General features: G+C 42.8%; 2 protein-coding genes across 2 annotated transcripts; both read right to left on the bottom strand.

Moving 5' to 3' along the window:
- Positions 1-480: 480 nt before the first annotated feature.
- nat10 (N-acetyltransferase 10) lies at positions 481-13,443 on the bottom strand. The gene is made up of 29 exons (XM_062547832.1): positions 13,355-13,443; positions 12,921-13,067; positions 12,725-12,816; positions 12,361-12,532; positions 12,085-12,207; positions 11,517-11,578; positions 10,966-11,080; positions 10,516-10,623; positions 10,175-10,308; positions 9,624-9,717; positions 9,408-9,506; positions 8,901-9,037; positions 8,325-8,449; positions 7,591-7,741; positions 6,895-6,991; positions 6,623-6,739; positions 6,384-6,485; positions 5,881-5,955; positions 5,531-5,647; positions 4,872-5,005; positions 4,710-4,758; positions 4,318-4,414; positions 3,490-3,600; positions 2,769-2,941; positions 2,514-2,633; positions 2,252-2,350; positions 2,008-2,081; positions 1,461-1,541; positions 481-896 (listed from the first exon to the last, which is right to left on the bottom strand). Exons 2-29 carry the CDS (start codon positions 13,032-13,034, stop codon positions 785-787), a joined length of 3,084 nt encoding a protein of 1,027 aa, XP_062403816.1. The 5' UTR covers positions 13,035-13,067; positions 13,355-13,443; the 3' UTR covers positions 481-784.
- Positions 13,444-14,520: 1,077 nt separating this feature from the next.
- On the bottom strand, positions 14,521-16,472 carry LOC134094679 (uncharacterized). The gene is made up of 4 exons (XM_062548297.1): positions 16,407-16,472; positions 16,127-16,255; positions 15,360-15,779; positions 14,521-15,110 (listed from the first exon to the last, which is right to left on the bottom strand). Exons 1-4 carry the CDS (start codon positions 16,413-16,415, stop codon positions 14,595-14,597), a joined length of 1,074 nt encoding a protein of 357 aa, XP_062404281.1. The 5' UTR covers positions 16,416-16,472; the 3' UTR covers positions 14,521-14,594.
- Positions 16,473-22,810: the final 6,338 nt, after the last annotated feature.

The raw sequence follows: 22,810 nt of genomic DNA, 5'->3' as shown, positions 1-22,810 counted from the left end.
TCTTTCAGGAGCCCTGATCTGAATACCTTGAACATCCATGGAAAAAGCTGAAACAGGCAATCTGCAGACTGGCACCCTTCAAACCTGAGGCAGCTGGGGGAGTTTGTTCATGAATGCCATTATTGGTCTCTATAGATTACAGGAGGTAAAGGGTACCATCACTTCTGTGCATAACATTTCCATTTATTTCATCATCTAAACATATTTGGCTTAATAATGGAGTCAATGGAGTATTTCTGAGAATAATTGAGGTTTTGACATTATGGTTCATTTTTGAGACCATGCATTTCAACTTTTGCAGTTTCTGGGCCTGAAAAATAGTCGCTGTAAGAAAATGCTTGCTGCCGATTTCTTCCCCCTTTTGGAATCATCACAGATAGACCTATTAAGGTAAACAGACAACATGTCTGCATTATGAATAACTGCAATAAATTGCAGTCCCACTGCTCAAATGTCAAATGAAGTACCATGATGCTCTGATGAATTTTATAATACTATTTTCCTTTTTATTGCAGGTTACTGCAAAAATCTTTGTATTATATTTTAAAAAACAACAAAAAAACAAAACAAAAATAAAACAATGCCATTCAGCGGAATATTAAGGTCAACCAAGTCCATCTCTGACCAACACTAAAGCCTCTCTTGCAGCATGAAACAACAGGTTCGTTACAATACATTAAAAGGCAAGAACCGTGAACAGGCTTTTCATAAATGCTCCTCATAGCAATACTAATAAAGGTCCATGATCTCTTCTGAAGTCCATTAATGATTTGTCCAGAGACAATTAGGCTTTCTTTCCAAATTTTCCTTTTTTGTCAAACTTTTTCATGTTCTTCTTCTTCTTTCCATGGAATTCCTCTTTTTGAACTGCCCCTTCAAATTTCCTTTTCTTGTCACTAGAAGAAATACAAACACACATCAGATATTCCAAAGCTACTTGTATCAATACATATGTCTGCAGCCAATATAACCCCTGTTGGAGATTAGGCCATCCTGTTAAACCTAGCTGCAGAATTTTCCTAATGCCGATGACAACTTTATGTTGCATCGGAGTAAAATAGTACTTGAGTACTTTTCTTCAGTCAGTGGACCATGAGGAGAAAGTTAGGGTCAAAATAGCAGGGAGACCATTTACAGAACACCAAATCATATGGAGAGGTAGGAAAAGTAATAGAGCATCATTGGACCATGTCTCAAACATCAGCTCAGTTTCGTGGTTGAAGATGGCAATTTAATTGGAGAAGTGGATAGCGCAATAAATTGCAACGGCAGATGTAAAGACCGAGGTTCCATTAACCCCAATGAACAACTGGACGTGTCGTTTAGTATGAAGTGACCTTTAGCCAATTTTAGGATGATAGCTCACACCGACGTCTCTCTCTGCCTTATAGTAATTCTTATTCTTCACATTACAAGACTGTCTATACGAGCTCCTCTGTTGTCACCTGGCCCATTCTTACCTTTTGATGCTGACAATGGCCGTTTTCCCCGCCTTCTTCAGCACTTGGTCCCATTCTTCATCCTCCCCACGGATCATGTATCTATAGATTTAATTGTCAATTGAATTGTAGAACAAAAATCTAATTGCGCATCACTGAGTACTTATTATTAATATAACAATAATAATAATACATTTTACTTGTTACACAGCACCTTTAAAGCATCCAAGGTCTACTTTGTTAAATACACTAATGCTGGGCTGGGCTCCTCCAAAATCAGCCTCAATTTCACCGACATCTTCAATCGGAATAATTTCAAATCAACTGAACTAGAGATTTCCCCCATTCTGATGGTTGATAGAAACATTAACTGAAGCTCATGACCCCTATTGACTTCATGTTTTGCACTGCTGCCATATTGGGGGAATACATAATTGCACAATTAAGTAGGTGCACAGTTATTCCTAAAAAAAGTGCTCAGTGAGCTTAGCAATGTAAAATGGCACAACGACACTTTTTCCCTTCACATGGGTAAACTGTGTCCATATGTCTCCATATCAACACTCACTGTGAAAGATCCATGTTCTTTATTTTGTCCAAGTCTTGTTTATGCCTGTCCTGAAACTCTTTTGCGGCTTCGTCCTAGTGAATAAAACAAAACAGTTTATTAAAAATAAATAAAAAAATAAATCACGATGTTAATCTTGCGCTTTTAGCTGGCCTACAGCAAACATTCAGAACAGCAATTGTTTCAAGATATCTTAGTCATTGTCAATTTCATATCTGAACAATGCTGTCAAAGGGAGTCGTACCAAGTCTTCATTCAATGTCTGATTCGTTGGCTCCATAGCAATGTCTTTCGTAGCAACCATTTCAGCTTCAACTGCTTTCTCCTGGATGCTTCTACAGTACTGCATTGTGGAATACAGTAAGAAAGTGACAAAAATTATTTCAATGTTTGACATGGTAATAATTCAAGGTGACATTTAGTTTTAAGTTAGAAATCCACATACTGTCCAGCCAACATTCTCCTTACTAACAACAAAAGGGTCAAAACAGCAGTCTTGAACTCACCTGCACCACTTTCCGAATGAGACGGTTGAACAGACCCAAGAGCTGAGAACCTGGCAACTCAATCTCCTTCTCCAAATCATCCACAGACTTATGCTGGAGGCCAATACCTAGCAGCAGAGCCTAAAAAAAAAGACAGACAGACAGACAGACAGACAGACAGACAGAATTATTAATACTTAGTAGTAATTCCTATCAAAGACATATTTTTACTGTACTGTGATGTACTCCATACTGTATTTGCCATCTCTAACTCACACTCTGGGCGGCAGAAAGGGACACGTCCCCCAGCTTCTTGAGGAAGTACATGCGGGCTACGGCCGGGATCATGTCCATGATGAGGTGGTAGTCCACCATGCTCTGGGAGTACATCTCCAGGCGCTTCAGATCGTACGGGCTGAACTGGGCAGTCAGCTCTGCAGTGGTGAGGGCTGCAGGGATCAGAAGGCTAGTATTAGAACTGGACACATGAACAATAAAAGGTGCTAAGGTACACATATTTGTACAGAACTGTTTAGGTACAGAACGACAGGTTCAATATCAGGACTCAACATTAACTTTTAAAAGTGGTTGCCATCTTGGCAACCAGGCATGAGGTTAATGTCGAGCCCTGTTCAATATTAAGGCGGTCTTAAACCAACAGTAGGCTTAAACAGTAATAAACAGTAGGCTTTGTTATGTGTGGACCATGTCTCAAATTTAAGTTCCCACATAAACATATCAAGTGGCGAACCATGTGCCAGTTAATTAACGCTAGTTAAAAAGACTATTCCTGTGTTGAGCATCTGCAATATTGTCAATGAATGTTAGGCTTTTAAAGCATTTCAAATTGCTTACTGAATTAAAAATGAATGGAATTGTGACTGTAATAGTGAAGTACATACCAATTTATGACTTTTATGTCCCATTACACTCCAAATTGACAAAGACTAGCTGATAGGTGAAGAGAGCGAGATATAGTAAAAGATATCATGCTTACACGACTGAGTGCTCTCTTTGGCGTTCTTATTCTGCAGGATGTTGAGAGCCAGGCTGGGGGAGAAGTTGCTGAACTGGTACGAGAGCAGGGAGAGGAAACGTCTGCGGAAATCTAAACATGGGAAACACACAAGAGGACAATGGATGTTTAATATACAAGATAAGTAGTGTGTGTGTATGTGTGTGTGTGTGTGTGTGTGTGTGTGTGTGTGTGTGTGTGTGTGTGTCGTATGTCGTTGATCTCAAACTATAACTTCAAGCACTTTCAATGACATATGTACATTTATATCCATTTTCAAACTTTTCAAGGCCTTGAAATTATTCTTTCAAATTCACAAATATTCAAGGATTTTAAGGATCCGTTGGAATCCAGACATAAGTAGTTTGAACATGTAACCTGTCGAAAAGTGTGAAATATGTGTTGTAAATATAGCCTAGAAATCTAGACGCCCCTAGCGGCAGCAAATGTAATTTGGCTGGCGGGGCAGTCTAGGCACGATCCATTGAGCCAGGGAGCTGAGAACCCGAAGCACCAGCGGGCCAATCACAGCGTGTATAGAGTCGGTGGGTGGGCTTAACATAATGGTGACTGACATGCGACCAGAAGTTGCGCAGTAACGCATCCTGCTACTTGAAAACAAGAAGATGATTCGTTTAGCGTTATCCTATTGCGGGGAGGGAATTTGAAAGACAACTGTTTATCCCACCCCTCCGATTGAGCCCTGTCTACGGTGAGTGTCCAGACCCTACATCTTGATGTGGGTCTGGCTCGTCAGGCTATTGTAAATAGCCATGGCAGTAGAAATGGTAGTGGCACACGACACGTCACCTTTCCAGAAAGCTGAGAGCCACTGGCCCTGTTCAGGAGACTCCTCTGAGTTGAGCTCCTTCAGCATCACGCACGAGTGCTCCCCCGTCAGGTCATTCTAGGAATTACAACAGTGGCAGATGAAATCCAGCACCAGAATACTTTACTACTGTCTTTTCTGATTCAAATCAGTATGTTGTTTATTGTTAATCAGTTATGTTGATTCAAATACAAAGGATGCATGCCTCAATCAGAATAAAAATACTCATAATAACACCTTGATCAGAGTTAAAGCTCAACTTTCTGGTTCAAATCAGAAAATATCTATCCCAAAAAAGATTCATTTTGTAGCGAGTGAAAACACTTCTCTCCCAAATATACACAGTTGAAAATGCATAAAGTTCCACACTTACTGGTGTTTGTCTCAAATAAACAGGAACAAATCCTGCCTTCTTCCAGAACCTGAAAGCAGAATAAACACTTGTGAGACAGCTGCATGACATATCAGAAACAGCCCAATATGACACTCACAAAAACAAGGGGCCTGCTGCCCCTCCTCCAGTAGTGTCCCTCACTTGAGCAGTTGAGAGGTGAGGCCGTAGGACACCCCGAGGTAGTCCAGTCGCTCCGCCGGCCTCTCGCTCAGCTTCAGCAACAGTGGAGGCAGGTTCTTACGGGGGGCCACCACCTCTTCCAGCAGACTGACGGCCTGCGGGGATGTTTAAAGGGACACTTCACCGATAAGCATTAAGCTTTGTATCTTTAGAAAACCATATTTTCGAAAAGTCATATTTTTGAATGGTCGTGCGTCATTACCTCAGTTTGCCTGGAGATGGGAGAACTACGGATTTCAATGTTGGACTTCCTGCTTTCAATGATGTAAAAATCATCATTTTACGTCATTGAAAGCAGGAAGTCCTATTCATGGGTTTCATTGAAATCCGTATTTCTCCTTTAAACAATGTCTAATCATGTTATTCACAAAAGGACTCTGAAGAGGGTATCTATATATTATAGAGACAGTGGGCCTCTCTCATTTGTCTTTTTATATATCCTCCCTTTCTTCCCCGGCCCTCGTTCCCACTGATCTAGATAGAGAATGATGGGGCAGCAACAAAGGGACAGTCTATCCAGACTTCTTTATATATCAGTGGGAACGAGCCTTGAGGACAGAACATCGAGGATAGAGAAGGGAGGTTGAGAAGGGGCCAGTGTGTGAGGGACACCAACTTACCTCACTCTTGACTGAGGTGATGCCACTGCTGCTGGTGTTCTCCTTCTCATCCAGCAGGGGGAACTGTCCCTCGTAATACTGCTGCAGCAGCTGCAGAGCACGTGAGCCGTATCCCATCTGCGTGTGCGCAAAGACGAAGACACACACACACACACACACACAGAGAGAGAGAGAATAGGCAGTCAGAGAATACTGATCAGGATGGCATGCTGAATCCTGCTCAAAAGTCCAGGCACGAGCGCACCATGTTAACCCACGGCCAGACCAGGCCAGACACATGAAGTGGCCATGAAATAAAGCTTACCCCCTAATATGTACACACACGCGCACACACACACTCGCACACTTACCCCCTGATAGTCCGGGTTCACAGCAATTCGCACCACTCGTCCCCCAGAAAGGCTGCCAAACTCTGGGTCTTGGAACTAAAGACAAAATGAAGACACAAAAAGGTAAATAAAAAAACATGACCAACACAGATTATTTCATCCATTTCCATGAGCCAGGGTTTGACACTGTCCATCAGTCGGACCCTCAGTCCTTAATGTCAATACAAAAGCTTATTTCAGAGTGGTGCCTTTTCATCTATAATGCTGTCACCAAACTCCCATTTTGGGTGTTACAGCCAAGCTACAGTATATCAGGTGTAAAACTGAAGTGCTCTCTTCGAGGAGTGTATAAATAGTTTTAGAAAAAAACTCAAACATACATGCCGCTATCATGTCTTGTGTAGCCAGTTCCACTGATTACAGTGGAGGCCAAGTGTTGCCGACATAACGTGAACTGGAGCGCTTCAGTTACGTCCCCGGTACTGCCTCCTCCCCGTTAGTCTCGGAGAGGATGTTACTGTTACCTGCTCTGACACGGTCCACGGGATTAGGTCACCGGAGGCTTTCTTGCCGCGAGACAGGCTGCTGAGAATGGACTGCTTGGATATCTCTCCCTCCAGACACACCTGTGGTGGAACAGATTGGAGAGTCAGCGGACTCCCGCGACACAGTCAGAGACACAGACAGAGACAGAGACAGACAGACTGGCTGTGCCTGAGCGGCGGTGGCGCTGCCAGAGCGGGCTCGAGCTCTAACGCCTCACCTGTACCACGGCCAGGACTTCTGGCAGGGAGTTCTGAGTGGGAGGGACGGGAGGCAACAGGCAGAAGAGGTGGTGGGCTGGGGCGTCCGACAGCAGCTGGAGATCGTTTGGGGAATTCTGGAGGCCGGGGGAATTAAATCAAAAAAACAAAAAAAAAAAAACAAGAAAATCATGGATTAGTAATGCTATAACTGATTTGTAACAGAGTAATGTTGGGCTAATGTTGGGTATATCTGTATGACTGACACGGAGACTCCCACTCCTTCCCTCACCTTGTAGTGGGATGCAACATATAGAGCCATCAGTCTCTGTAGGAAGGACTCCGATGCTTTGTGGTAGCAAAATAGAGTGTCTCTGTTCACATAATACCTGCAAAAACACGTTAAGGAAATCTAGCAGACCTCCACCCCAGGAGAGAATCAGAATCACAGCTTCAAGAATTCAATTTTGTGAGCCCATATGGAGCACAAAAACACCAGCCAAACAGCAAAAACAACAGCACAGCTCACAGGGGGCTTTAGGGGGCGCTCACATAAATATAAACACTCAAAGTCTATTGTTTCTTCATGGAACAATGTGTGACCTCACATTTTTAAGAGCCTCAAAGTTTTTCCAGATTGCACGTAGCACTTATAATGGTGAGGCTCTTAAAATCGTACAGTATGGTGCTTAAAGTAAAAAAAAAAGAAAAAACCCTTTAACCTTTGAGGTCACGTTTCTTTCAACAACGGGTCGTTGCATAGCTATCCGTCTTAGCCAAGTCCAGGAGCTAGCTATTTCTAATACATCATCTGTACTCAGATGATCAATGTCCACCTCGGGTTTTATTTGGAAATTTTGTAAAGCTGATGTTTGGAGGTGGAAAAAAAAGCACGTCTACGTGAACTCCACCTGAGGCTGTGTTCATACAGCTAAAAATATTTCTATTTACAGTCAGCAACGTCTGAACAGAACAGACTGAAGGATACAGATCACAGGTCTGGGGCAGCGGGCAGCCCGATATGATGCGAGGGATGGCGAGACAGTCCAGGCACAGCAGCTCGTTCAGCCACTTCTCCACAGCGTCACCGGGTGCGTAGCGGATCGACTCCTGCAGGGTGACCTCGTGCAGTGAGCGAGCTAGGGGAGATGACCGGGAGAGTTGCGTGAAAATCAAACCGCTTCTGTGCCGACAAGCAAATTCATTATATGCTGCTCATGGTATATGGCAGATGCTTTTGTCTAATGTATAACTACATTAGTTGCAAATTATACTTATAACTACATTAGTTACAAATAATAGTTTCAAATAAAGTTGAGAGGTCTACTAAACAAGCCCTGGCAAAACCATAGCAGGATATAAGCTTGTTTTACAAAATACATCAGAATGGTATTCAATTTGTTTGTACTCTGAACTGAACATGAACTACTGTTATCGACTTGCTAGCTGCAAAAATACATTTCAAGAGCTCAACAAATCTCAACAAATCTCAACTATACATGTGATATGTGATCCATGCAGCAGAGGACATTTGCAGAAAATCGTCCAAAAGTTTAGTATAGTATTTTGTCTTGAATAAATATTTATAAAACATGTTCACGACGGCTTTAGGGAGCTTTTGAAAGCATGTGGAAATTGTACCACGACTGGTGAGTTTGAGAAGGTAGGGGTGCAGTGTTTCCTGTGATGTGGAGGTGCGAGGTGCGGTGGGTGGTGGGTTACCTGCGGCCAGTCTGGCTGTGTTGGTGCTTCTGTTCTCGGCCGAGAGGCTCAGCTGACTGGATGCACTCTGCTGCCTCAGCTGCTGGATCAGCTTCAGAGACAGAGAGCGGCCAGTGCCTTCATACCTGCAGGGTGCGCACAGGGAGAGGGGAAAACATGAGAGAGAGAGAGAGAGAGAGAGAGAGAGAGAGAGAGAGAGAGAGAGAGAGAGAGAGAGAGAGAGAGAGAGAGAGAGAGAGAGAGAGAGAGAGAGAGAGAAAAAACATTAAAACAGCAGGGATGGGGGGATGAACAGTTAGACAGCGGAACATAAGAACGGTGAGGGTGTAGAGGACAGCATGATATCCAAAGGAGCAGAGAAGGAAAGGAAATGAGGGAGGTAAACGAGTGAGAGTGCATGGGCTTGTGTGTGTATGTGTATGTGTCAGAATGTGAGGATGTGTGTGTGTGTGTGTGTGTGTGAGAGAGAGGGAGGGTGTGATTGTGGCAGGTACAAGTGGTGGTGGTGTTGTGTGTGTGTGTGTGTGTGTGTGTGTGCGCGTGTGGGGGCTTGTAACACACAGGCGCTCCACTGACCCATTAATGGTGGAGGCCATGAAGACGAGGTAGGGCCCCAGCAGCTTCTTGACCAGCGGGAGGGGGATGGCCGCTGCCTCGTCAATCACCAGCAGCTCGGCCTGGCCCAATTTCACCGCATCCGCAGGGTGGATGTACTGTGGGAGAGAGTGCTGGGTCTCAGAAACACAGAGCCCTCATAGAGCAAGTGGGCACTGAAACTTTCTCTCTATCATACAAAATATTGAACACTTTCATCTGATCAGAGCTGGATGGAAATCCATACTAGATTATGCTGTTTAATGACATTTGGCTTTGATATTCAAAATAAGACAGATACAAATAACTAACATTAAATGTATTTAAAAGACAACACTCTTATTAGAAATCAAATTCTACTGACAAGACGACATGACATGATGAATAATGTCTACTGTAGGTCAGAGTCAGATAAAGTCTCAAATCTACCCTACACTCACCCTATGCCAGTGCACATTTGTTTTGTTTTTTTCCAATGTAAACATTTACCTGAATAGTCTGTCGGTGCTCCTTGAAGATGTTGACACGGACCACAGCTTTGTTGAACTCTGGGTTGAGAGACTGTATAATTTCATAATCCAAATGTTCCTATAAATTTAAGAAGAAGAAGAAAACAAATTGGTTTGTTCTGGTTGTAGAGAAAAACATCCCCATCCAAAAACCTTTTATTCATAACATGAAAACAACAGCATCCTCAAAGAATACCTGATACTGGAGGGCGTCAAAGCCTTTGAAGATAAACTCAAACAGAGTGTGCAAGTTGTCAGGGCTTGGGGAGGTCACAAAAATGTTGGAGTAACTGGAGAAAAGGTCATTGAGAAAATAATTTGTGACAGAGTAAATCATGGGGAGATCCATTCAACTAGTGTCAAATTATACATGCAATACTACAGTAGCAGTCTGCTTTTATATTATTTTATACTATTATTATTAGCAAAAAGGTAAAAGATCACCGCTTATCCGTGTGAGGTGCAGGATTTAGAATAAACTTGTAATTTTAAAGAAGAATCCGCACACTTCAAGTATTTGTGCAAAAATGTTTTTAAACTTACTGAGTCAAGTTTACTCAGTAAAGTTTAAAACAAATTTTGCACAAAGACTTGATTTGAGTGTGGATTCTTCTGTACAATTACAATATTATTATTATTACAAGAATATCTGTTGTTATTATTGTTTTATTGCCTGTAACACCACTGAGAGAGGGAGTGCCGTGTGAAATCCTTCTATACGCAGAGTATGGAGAATATGAATAGTACCCAAAAGCAACAGCTCCGGCCACAGACAATCCGAGAGCTGCCGATTTGCCCCGACCTCGAGCAGCTGTAAGAGCCACTGTGCTGCGGAGTGTCTTCTCTGAGATGGCCTCAATGAACTTCAGCACAGCCTTGGCCTACGGAAACAAAAACAGTGTTAAATAGATTTATTCACAAGTATTCACTCTTCAACCTTCAGTCATCAACATACAATCACTTCAAGGTATGTGTTGCATTCAGTCCAAATAAGAGTACAACTACATACTTTGAGTTATGTCAAAGAAAACAGAGAACATTTTGGATGTCTTGTCAAGAATGGACATACAGTAGGCGAATTGACTGACCTGGTCCATGGTCTTACAGCTGTCCACGAGCACGCCCACGGGCTGTGTGTCATGAAGAGACTCTTTTAGGTCCTTCAGCTCTTGTTCCCTAGGTGATGGAGGGTCATCCTACAGAGAAAAACACCATTTTCACACGTCTTTCAAGAACGGCATGTGCCACAAACCCTTTCTACAAATCAAACCATTTGTGTACATCTGAATATTGCAGACAGTTAGGCCATGGCTCCCTTTTAGCTATAAGCTAACTAGTGTAGCTGGTGTATGTATCCTCATATAATTCAGCTATCGGCTAACTGCTGTTGCTGGTGTATGTAGCTATAGGCTACCTGGTGTATGCATCACCTTATCTAATTTTGGAGTAGATTGCAAAGGAGCCGATTTCCACAAAAGTTGCCATTTAAGACCAAGCTTGGTGTATGACTTCGACTGAGTGCTTCAGCATGAGCTTACCTGAGTTTTTGGTGGAATTGGCTTAATGTTGGCAATGTGGCTGGAGATTGGTAGAATGTTGAGCTGATCATCAATAGCCACACATGTCTTACACGATGATAGTGACAAGATAAACCTGCATTGAGACATTGGCAGGGGGGGGAATTCGAGGTTGGATTATTTCTAGTACACACCTATGTCACATTTAGTAGCAAACGCTATATTCCAAAATAATCAAGATCACAAGAACAGAATACATCATGTACACAAATGAAATAACTGCAATATTACCTAGAATGTAAACCAGTAAAAATCCAAGACATCTCTCTAATTGTGTTGCAATGTAATGCTGTAACAGGGAAGCCACACCGGGCGCGTAACTGAAGCATTCCGTTCGCAACGCATAAAAAACGTTTTCTTTCAAATGCATGTGCCGCTATCACATCTGGTGTAGCTACTTCCATTGATTATAGTGGAAGCTGATTGTTGCAGCAGATGCAAAGTGAACAAAAAGTTTCAATTACGTAGCCTGGTGTAGCTTCCCTGTAATGCTTGCAAGACACGTCACTCACCTCTCATTGAATCTTCCCACCACATCTTGATGAGCCTCTGTCCTGTAGCGAGAATGGACATCCTAAGGGAAATCCAAAGAATTAATATTATTATAGACGTTTTTGAGACAGGACGACATTTTGGGGGAAATATTGAGTTGTGATTGAGGTTTGAGTTATGTCAGGATTCAGTTAAAGATTCACTATATAATAATCAAGAGATTACCAACTAAGATAACACTTTTTAATTCAAGAACATAACAGAAAATATACAAATGACTTCTAAACATAGGTTTAAGATGGGCCACATCTGATTAGTAAGCATGCAGGCCATGATACCTCTGAATGATGAGCATGACAGACACAATAATGACATAATGCACAAAACTTTAAACTTAATTGCAGCCTCTACAATTTTTCAATTGCATCATGTCAGATTGTGGTATTCTTTAAGCCATATTTCAAATAGTGAAATACATTATAAAATCCACAAAAGGACCATGCATCTGATACTAAACAAATTAGACAAGTGGTCTTTTTTTTTTTTGCAACTTCACATGGAATACAAAGACATAGCCACGCTGCCTACCATTGTCATTGTATAAAGCTGCTTCAGCGAGTTCATGGTCCTCAGCAGAATGACCACAATACCTCCACCTTCTACGGTCTCAACTGTTCGTGCCAAGAGATTAGGAGTAAGGGCTTCAAAGTCCTGCAGAGGAGAAAAGACAACATGAACAAACCCAGAAGTAAGAAAATGATACGAGTCTGTGGCAATGACTATCTTTATATCATGATGGAGAGTCCCTAGACATACTGAAAGCCTAGACTAGTTGTTCAATTTAAAAAGCATTTAGTGATTTACCTGTAAGACACACATGCCAAAAGTGTTGCCCAGAATTTTATGAGTCTCATTGTAGTAGCAGTAACGGATGTTGGTTGCAGCAACAAAAAGCTCAAAAGGGTCGTCCTGATTCAAATTCAGAGTTCCCGTCTTGATCTTTTTCTGCAGCTGTCGCATTCGCTTCTTTCGGTTACTGTAACAAAATCATACAAAATGTAAACCACAACACAATGTACAGTGTAATACATAGTACACAGTACACTACCTCATTCACAAACAGCTAATATGGCAGTCTACAAAAAACTAGTTACACCAGATATATTATGGTTTAATGCAGTCACTAAATGTACATGGCAATACAATTAATTTAAGCCACAGTCCATACCTGCTGAATCCGAGTTCCTTCTTGTAGCACCACAACACCGATGGCCTTGCTCGCACAGTAGCTTTTGACAACATGTGATGCAAAATGACAACCTAAGCACAGATGAGATGGAAATTGAGATGCGGCTGATTTAACAGTTACCAAATTACAGAACAAACTAAATTGTTGCAAAATCATGTAATAAGGTTAACTGTACCTGGTCTCTGCCATGGTCACCGACAATGACAAACATTGTACGATGCTGTTGCAAAACTCCATTTTCAATCTGAACTCGAATGCGATTGTCCACCTTTTTTCGAAACGTTGCCATGATGAATGAACTCCTTATACAAGTACTCTTTACCTACAAACAAATCGGTTGATTATCAAATCATTAAATAATAACACTTCTCTCGGAGTCATGCCATTGCTAGATAAATAATGTATATCTAATGTAAAAACCCTATCTTGCAATTTGCCACGACTAACATTAGATTTAGCTACGTTAACCTAGCAAGTAGCTAATGGTACGTTAATAGACTCTAAAGTATTCGTTCTGTTATAAATGCACAATTAAAACGCTAAGATTTTCACACATAGCGTAACGCCCTGTTGAATAATAGATATAAGCCGTGGAACATTGTAAATTACCTTAGCAAATAATGATACTGCACCATGCTTATTTTCACGTGGGTAAATCGGTGGGACAGCAACACATGAATTTCCGCTGTTTGGCACTGAGGGCGTGTCTCTACGTTCTGACTTCCGTCGCAGCTATGTTACTATTGGCTGAAACGACAAAACGTACCCAAGCTGATCCAATCATATTAAGTGATAACAGAGAACGTCGTCTCACGACAGCAAAGACACTAAAGTTTCTCATGTTGAAAAAAAAGTTTCTCATGTTGGAGACGAAATTGATCACTTGTAAAACAAAGAGAGAGTATATAAAGAATAGAAAGATGCTACTATTTTGTCAGATCCAGATTTGTAAAGTACTGCGCTTTAAGCCTCCACTTCTAATAAGTTGCTGCACGAAAAAAAATGATGAACATGTGACTCGTAAGAGTAAAGCTAAGGTGAACTTCTCAAAGATTCAAAAAGCTTTATTGTCATGTTAGAACACGTTCTGTTGATTGAGGGCAGAGTGTGTGTGTGTGTGATGTTTTCGGTATTGCGTTGGGAATGGAGGATTTGTTGTACAGGCGAATGACTTTTTAGACAGAGGTTCTCTTCCTGATAACGTTAAACTACAGAAAGACAGTAGCCTGTACAGTACATTGTGCAAACCTTCCCCCTGCTGACGCAGTTAAAACGGCACTGGTAAGGAAGTACATCGCCTGGGCTTTTAGCTCGATTGTTAGCACGCTCAACCTACGATCCGGGGTGATACGTGAGGAGCGGGTTCGAGTCCGGGACTGAACCGCGCATGAGGCTATGGAGAGGAGTGTAATGGTCACTGTAGTCAGCTGGTACGTAGCTGTGCAGTATGTACGTTGTGTAAATCTCCCTCCCGACGCCTGCAAGAGTTGTGCTAACGAGAGAGCTATCAGCTTGGGCTTTTGAATATTTAGATAATAATATACAGCCTATGTCGACTCATCTGAATATATTTTATAGGCTTACAGCTCCTCAGCATGCTGCAGAAAGAACCATTAACATAAAAGGGCCTCCCCATGGTTTGGAGGTTCAAAGCGGGTAATACATTATCCCTACTTACAATGCATAATTGAACTATTACAAGAATGAAAATAAGAATGGTTGTTCCTCAGACAATGCAAAACCAGAAGGCAGTTATGAGTATTATTCTGCTTAAATAAAATTTATTGGCAAAGCTTTTTATATCTATGGTAAAGTCTCTCCATTTTAACATAAGAAATATGATTCCTAATCACAAGTTGTCGCTCAGGGATTCTGAAGTATTGTCCCTGCTCTTGTCTGTGCCTGGCCTCGGTCGCCTCATCCTTTCAGCATGCTCTGGTGCAGGCTCATCAGAGACGTCCAGCTCCACAAGGGGCGGGTGCTGAGACAGAGCCGGGTGGCAGAAGGTCTCGGTAATCTTGACCCGGCCGTCGGCCTGCACCTCCTCGTGCAGCTGAGGGCAGAAGAGCCTCTCCCAGAGGCGCTGCTTAATGGTGCGTCCCATCTCCAGGCTGTAGCGCCGCGGGTTGCCGGAGGCTGTGAGGAGCATGGGATCTACCACGGAATGATAAACGCCCTGATACTCCTCCACAGTCAGGCCATGGATCAGGAGGGGCTCCTCCGTGGTCTCTGGCTGCCCAGCGGTGCTGGTGCTGGGGGTGGTTTGAGGAGAGGCCAGGGGGTGAGCTGGCTCCGGGAGAGCTGGTGGGATTTTGATGGCCTTGTCATCCTTTGGCTGTGGCACATTTTTTGTTTTCTCTGAAATCTTAGGGGAGAAGGGCAAATTAAATGCAACTCATAGTATGCTAAGGTGATTAAGTGCTTCCCAATTCTTTGCTCGATTTTAAAGCAATGTCCTTCTACTCAATGCATTAATGCACTGGTAGAGTTCTGGGTTGGTGATATCCAGTATATTGAAATTATAATTACTGTTCACAGTAGCTCTATTCATGCAGTATTACTATCTCAAACTGTAAAAATCAAATAAGGAAAGAAAAGCTGGAAATTAATTCACCGCAGCATGAACTGAGGAGTATCCTGGCTGAAAGAGGATTGGTGTGCATGTGCCATTATTTGCTGATGCCCAGTTACAAGCTGCCACTCTTTTTCTCTGCAGATGACCGCATGTTTTTCCCCTCCCTGCCTTGGACGGGATTTGTATGAGTGGGACAGCAGAACGTCCCGTCCTTTTGATCACTTTGCAAGGCAAAATCCGCCGTCTTGAGGTGAGTGGTTTTAGTCTGCTCACTAGAGCACCTTGAGAAATCTTTGGGTCACCCTCAGCTTGGGTCTGTGTCTTGGACGCCTTACGAGGCTTGAGCAACTTCCTGCTCCTGCCCACTTTGACTTTATGGCATGCTGCTACAGCAGAGACAACAGGCTCAGAGGTTCTCTTGGTATCATTTGTTGGGGTTGCAGGGGGTGCTGCAGAAGTCTGTGGAATGACGGCAGTTGTTTACTATTGGTTTTAGAACAATTGGATAAAGATATTAAATTGACACTATGGATTAAGGCTGTATCTAACATCACATCTAACATTCCTTGCTCTGCTGGAGGGAATAACTGGGAAAGTGAACCATCAGAGTAGTATTGGCATTTCTGCAGCAGTAACACAATTTCATATCATACTGTATGTAAATGCCTATAGAAGGATTGATAGCTAAATTTACAGGGCATGCAGAAGTCAGGTCTGTCTTAAAACTGGTCAGTATTCATTATTCTGGTCCAGAAGTCCTAACATTACTCCTTAAAATGATGGTGCCTTAAAAGAGAAGTGGTCACCTTGAGCAGCTGGCCAGATGTCTTGTCTGTCTGTCCATTGTGTGTATGTTTCTCTCCATCCTCCCAGTGGCCAGTGAAACTCTTTGGTTGCCCCGTCGTTGTTGTAGGACCATGGTCATCAATGGTGTGCTTTATGCGATCCAATACAAACAAGTGTTGGCAAAAAGTATAGATCCAGAAAGCTGCATCAAATCACTTTTGTTTTCCTTTAATCCTGTTGAGATTTTATATCAAAGCCTTCAAACAAAATGCACATTGTCACCCTAATGGATAACCTTACCTTTTCCATGCTGTTCACAGATGGTAGAAGATTTTGAAAAACAGAATGTTTTTGTCTCCATTGGAATCTTGTTTATTTTGATGTTGTTTTCATAGTATTTATTTGAGATTGGTTGCCACTTGTTGTCAGGGCCAAAGATTCTATAGAGTATTTACTGAAGATGGCTTCTAGAATTTAGAATTACATATATTCTGTGTACATTTGTCTGTCGAGTCAGGAATCATTCATTGGTCATAAAATAATCGAAATACACTATATTGCCTAAAGTATTGGGCCACGTGCCTTTACCTATGTACTGGTTTACAGTCATGTTAGAACCCGAGCTGGGCTTGGCCCCTTAGTTCCAGTGAAAGGAACTCTGAATGCCAACATGACTGCACCAGGTCCAGACATGGATGACAGAGTGTAGTGTGGATGAGCTTTACAGGCCTGCATAGAGTGCTGACCTCAACCCGATAGAACACCTTTGGGATGAATTAAAGCGGAGACTAGAGTCTCCTCATCCAACATCATTGTGTGGCCTCACAAATACGCTTTTGGAAGAATGGGCAAAAATCCCATAAATACACTGCTAAACCTTGTGGAAAGCCTTCCTAGAAGACTTGAAGCTGATGTCTGGGTGCAAAGGCTGGGCCGACATCATATTAAACCCTATAGATTAAGAATGGGATGTCACTTAAGTTCATACAGTATGTGAGTCAGGCAAGTGACCCAATACTTTTGGCAGCATAGTGTATCTATTTGATAAATAGAATAAATAGCCTTACACCGTGTCCTAAAAGCAAGCGATGCAACCGAATGTGTGCAACAAAATCAGTTCCATCGCTGTATTTTCAATTTGAATGTCCTGACCGAATGCGATGTGACCTTATTACCACTTCGAACGTGCATTATTTTCCTAGAAACGCACGGCGCGTCGTTGATTATCCCTTACTTTATTACTGCATGGGTGTAGATCAGTGACAGTGTTGACATGTTCCAACCTGCAGCAGCTCTATTGTCCCTGTACCTTTTAGAGGTGGTCACTTTCAATTCAAGTGTCAATCTCACTACAGAAAAACAGACCAGTACTATGCAGTAGGTGAGATGCAGTGTGTTGAACAGTCACATTACTAAACAAAGTTTGTCTCAGAATACAATGCCGTTGGCCTTTAATCAAGTCATTATTTCCACATGAGGGAGTCTGTGAAATGAGTTGTGCCCCTTCCATACATATGTTTAACAGCAGGGGTTGTTGTGCTGAGATTCTGTCTTTGGGTTGAAAATAGCCTGGACTTGCATGGATGCGTGCTCTCTAGGGGATTGTGTTTACTGCAACATAATGTATGTAATCCACTACACAGCAGACCCAAGCCTCAGGGCAGCCTAGCAAAAGCAGACACATTTAATGAGGGCCAAACAAACAACAAAGACACCGAGTATGGCCGAATGTATGGAGATAAATCAAAAGTGCTTACAAGGCTTCATGGCAATGGCAACATGCCAGCTGTTATCTTGAGGTCAGGTCAGTGTTTACTAATTCAATAGCTGTGGGTATAGGCTGTGATACTAGTGAGAGCCATACTGAAACTAAGCTGTCAATCAAATACATAACCTCTCAACTGTGGGTACGTGCAAGTGCCTCCACTCTGTCATCTCCTGTCTTGAGCGATTGGTTCTGTTTCATTTGCTAAGGTCTTCTGTTATGTGTACTTCTATTGCAATGCCAGGGATAGACTTAGAAACCATTGATTTCCCTCAAAACATAAGTGTATGGTTTTGATATCAGTCTCAATAACTATGTCATAACTAAAACTACTCAAAATCAAAATCTCTGAACATATGCTTGATCAAGGAAAAAGCCAGTTTAGCCGAACACAATAAGTCCAAATGGCCTGCATGCTTCTGGTCTGCGTAGTACCCTCCATAATCAGTATTCTAAGCTTTTTCATCGATTCATATTTTTTGACCTGGGTGCCCCCTTGTGGTTGCTTGATAGAACAAATTATTGGAGCCAATGACATAAACAGTCAATGACTGGAACAGTTTAAAAAATAAACACACACACACACACATAGTCATATGTTTGAATTCTTGACACTTAGTTTAATTCTGAAATGCATTTTTCCCTTTCTCAGAAATGAGCCCTTTTTCTCAGTAATGTTTCATATTATATGATTGCCCATGTATGTCAGCATCACTGAAAAACATGATGAACAAAATATAAGCCCTGTTTACAAGCAATATCTAAGCAGGCATCCCCTCTCTTAACAAGTAATCTATTTTAACGACTAATATGTAGTGTAATATTGTAGATGTCAGGCGAGTGATGATGTTTTGATACAGGCCTCTGTACCAACCTTAGTAAAACATGTTAGAGGAACAAAAAAAACCTCCATGAGTGGCCCCATCAATCACGCACAAGCCTCGTGTATGACTAAAGCATGTTCCCACCAGATTGTCCCAGCTGTGCATTCAGTGATGCACAACAGGAAATTGTGCATCAGCAACATATTGTTTTTTCACTGAGTACATACAGTAGCCCCTCTAATAGGCACTCGGATAAGCAAGGCAATATGTGTCACCAAAATGGAACAAAAACTCACCAGCAACCAGAAGAAGGTTGCGAAGGGTGAGAAAACCTGCTCCTATTTGCACCTTCAAATAAAAGGTGACAAGAAGAAGAATCCACAATTAGGCTCTTATAGTAAGCGGTTGAAATATCCAGGCGACACCGTTCCCCACCCCTCAACAGAACCAGGAGAGCTCCAGCTTCTTGATTCATTATAGGCATCAGAGGCAGGTTGCTAGGCAATTATTTTCAACGAGGCACCCGCACTCACATAAAGAGGCTTCTGGAGGAATGGCCGTGTGCTTTGATGCAGTATCTCAGTCGGCTCTGGACTCCAGGGGTGGTGGCAGATGTGGACTCATGGATAGCAGAGCTTTACTGTGCATCCTGCTTGGATGTATTTCATATACTTTGCTGAGAAAAATAAGTATGTAGCTTCAGCGCGTAGACCCCCCTCCACACACACACACACACACACACACACACACACACACACACACACTTAAGTTGAGTTTCACCTGACATGTCTGTGACAGTGGTGTGGTGTGGTGTGGTGTTACATTCAGTCTGCAGCAAATTGGCCTTTGTTTTGAAGACTTTGAGTGGAGTTTTATTAGGTGAGCTATGGATTTTATAGGGTGGATTTATTGGAGGGTGGCCAGGAAGAGTAACTGGTTGTGAGATTGTGCACTGTGACACTGACATCTGACGCGTCTTTCTGACTGCCCACACAGATGCGGAGCGCTCGGAAGCAGGGCTGTGTCTTTAATTGCTCCATGCACACGAGTCTGTGTGTTATTTCACCACTGAAAAGGCTTGAGTAGCCTGCTGCCTCCGTAAAGAGCAGTTCTCATTGAGCAAGTCTTTATTTACACACACACACACACACTCACATATCCTTTATGCATATTCGTATTGCCTCATTTCCCTTGTCTCCTGTTACCTGTAAAGTGCTTTGAGCATGACTGCACTTGTGTGTGCACATAAGAGTCGTAGAATGTGCATGTCTCTCTGATTTTTGTGTGTGTATGGATTTGTGTGGGTTTGTGTGTGTGTGTGTGTGTGTGTGTGTGTGTGTGTGTGTGTGTGTGTGTGCGCGTGTGTGTAGCAGGTTGATGGGCTGGAGAATACATAACGGAGCTGCCTTGACCCTTCATGAGCTTTCCGCACAGACACACACGCGGAAACCAAGCCTGTTTTTCTCTGGGGCGATTGGCCAACATGGATCTTTTATGTGGAGACCTTGCTCACAGGCAACCTTGCACACCGCTCGACTAACGGGAGCAGGAGTAAAGGCACCGGGATCCATTGTATGAAGGTCAAGTCCACATCAGAAGGGACGGCGCTCACAGACGTACATGAATACTGAAGACAGGAAGTTGGCTCCAGCCGCAGATGTGTCATGCTTGCTGAACTTAGCCAGGGGCGAAGAAGTGGAATCTTACAGCAGGACTGGAATCAGAAATGCCGTAATTGAACGGCGTGCCGAGCAAATCGCTTCGGGTTGGCAATAACATCCCTGGTTTCTGAAATAATGCACTTAAGGCGGTCGGGATGGTAATGAGGGTTCGCTGTCACACTTCCTCTGGTTCTCCTCTGTCACTTTCGGGTTATTTGTATGGAACATAAAATGAAACACGCACACACACATAAACAAACACACAAATGCACACAAAAATAAATACTTCAACATTTTTCTCTTTTTTTAAGGTGTATATTTCAAGGTTGAGTTGTTTCCGGTACACAGGCTGCTTGTTGGAGAACTTGGCGGAGAGGCCCAGAAATGATTTAGCACCTTCTTCCTCCCGGGCAAGAAGACACATCATATATCTTCCCTCATACAGTGCTCCCTGTACTTCCCAGAGAACGACAGCACAGTTTTTCTGCACAACACGAGCAGCGCCATGCCCTTCAAAAAACAATTTTGTCGGCACGTCTGGCCTGACATCCGAGATGTTATCTTCATCACATTAAACTGATTTCTCTCCCTTCCCCCTCCTCCTCCACCATCTCCTCTCTCCACCCTTTCTTTCGCCTGTTGTCCTGTTTGTTTCTCTCCCTCTTTCTCTCTCTCTCGCCTTCCTTTTCCCTGTTATCCTGATTGTTTGTTTCTCTCTCCCTCCTTTCATCCCATCTCTCTGTCTCACCCCCTCCACTCTTCCCCACTGCCACATTTGCCTCAGATGTAGGCATGATAACACTGACTGGAGACATGGGCTGGGGCCATCAGACTTTTCCGGCTCTATTTGAGTTGCAGGGGTTTGGACCATCCTGTCTGCCTGAGCACTTGTATGCATCAAAACTTGGGATGATACACATTAGAAAACAGCAAACGACAGGGCGGCCTTGTCAGTGGCCCTCAATTGTGGAGGAAGATGAGGAGGAGGAAGAGTAAGGAGCTGGCAAAAATTGCATTTTGTAAAGAGGGAAAATGGAGAGAAATGAGAGCTGTTTCCAGATGGAAAAGAGGACAGAGAAAAGGAGAGAGAGAGAGAGAGAGAGAGAGAGGGAGCGCTATGATGACTAACACTGATCTCCTTTGACATAGTGAGAGTGGAAATCCTAGCCTCCAGTCGGATTGGTGCTCTTCATTAATCTGTACACTGTAAAGGATTTCTTGGGCTATTAGCTCAACTCTATGGGGCATCATAAAAGCAGCCATATACTTTCTTCCAACTTTCTGTTAGTGATGCTCATTTGCATCTACTGCACCATATTCAGGGTGCTCCCAAGACCTGTATCTTCTGGAAGGAGTAGAGGCATGGATGTGGTGAGATAATTCCCAAGAGCTGTGCCTTCTTTAAGGGGTCGAGGCATGGATGTGGTGAGATAACTCCCAATACCTGTGCCTTTAAAGGAGTAGAGATGTGGATGTGGTGAGAACTCCAAAGACCTGTGCCTTCTTAAAGGGGTAAAGGCATGGAAGGGGTCACATAATTCATCATAACTCTTAACTCCGTTTTTTGTTGTTGTTGTTTAGAATTGTACTGCAGTTATGACAAGTTATTGTGATTTTCATCAGCCTAGCGCCACTATTTAACCATGCTTCAGTCATACGAGTCCACAGTGAAAATATGATATTGATTCAACTGGACATGATAATAATAATGGTGTCGTATTTAAATACATTAATCGCACATACACACACACACACACACACACACACACACTGTTCCTATTTTTCTTTAAGCAGTTTGCCTCATTATCACAAAATGCAGTATGTACATTTACAGACATTTTGGTCCATTAAATACCACGTGAAGGAGGAAAAAGCCTCATTATCAGGCAAGAGTGGCTGCAGCTCTTCCTGAGCCATGCGGCTCGTGCGGGCAAACGAGCTCCACGCTGCTCTCCAGAAGTCCCTGCTAGTGCCTCTAATTTCACTTACCACCGACAAATTCAGTGGAATTGCAAACAAGACAATTTTATTATTTTTGACTGTTTCACATTTGTGTGCAATGAATTGAGACAAGAGACACTTCGAGGTTGTAATTTCATGCAAAACAAATGCATATTGGTGGGGAGATAGTAGCTGCCGCTGAGCCGCAGACAGACAGGAATATTCAGGTTCAGCACTGTGCAACCTGCCATAATTGCTTTTCTACTTCATTATGTCAGCGTTGGGCTTGCTGTCTGCGAGGGCATGGGAAAGACTGTAATTAATTCATGTGGTCTTAGGGAACATTTTAATGATGTCTTCAGAAACAAACACCCCCCATCCCCAACCTCAACCCCACTCCTCTCTCTCTCTCTCTCTCTCTCTCTCTCTCTCTCTCTCTCTCTCTCTCTCTCTCTCACTGCCACGATCACTGAGAAAATCCTCTATCGTTAAAAAAACAGGTAGACTTGGGGA

The sequence above is a fragment of the Sardina pilchardus genome, chromosome 10 (assembly GCF_963854185.1).
Source record: "Sardina pilchardus chromosome 10, fSarPil1.1, whole genome shotgun sequence".
Taxonomy (NCBI): domain Eukaryota; kingdom Metazoa; phylum Chordata; class Actinopteri; order Clupeiformes; family Clupeidae; genus Sardina; species Sardina pilchardus.
This window is presented reverse-complemented; position numbering and strand designations above follow the sequence as displayed.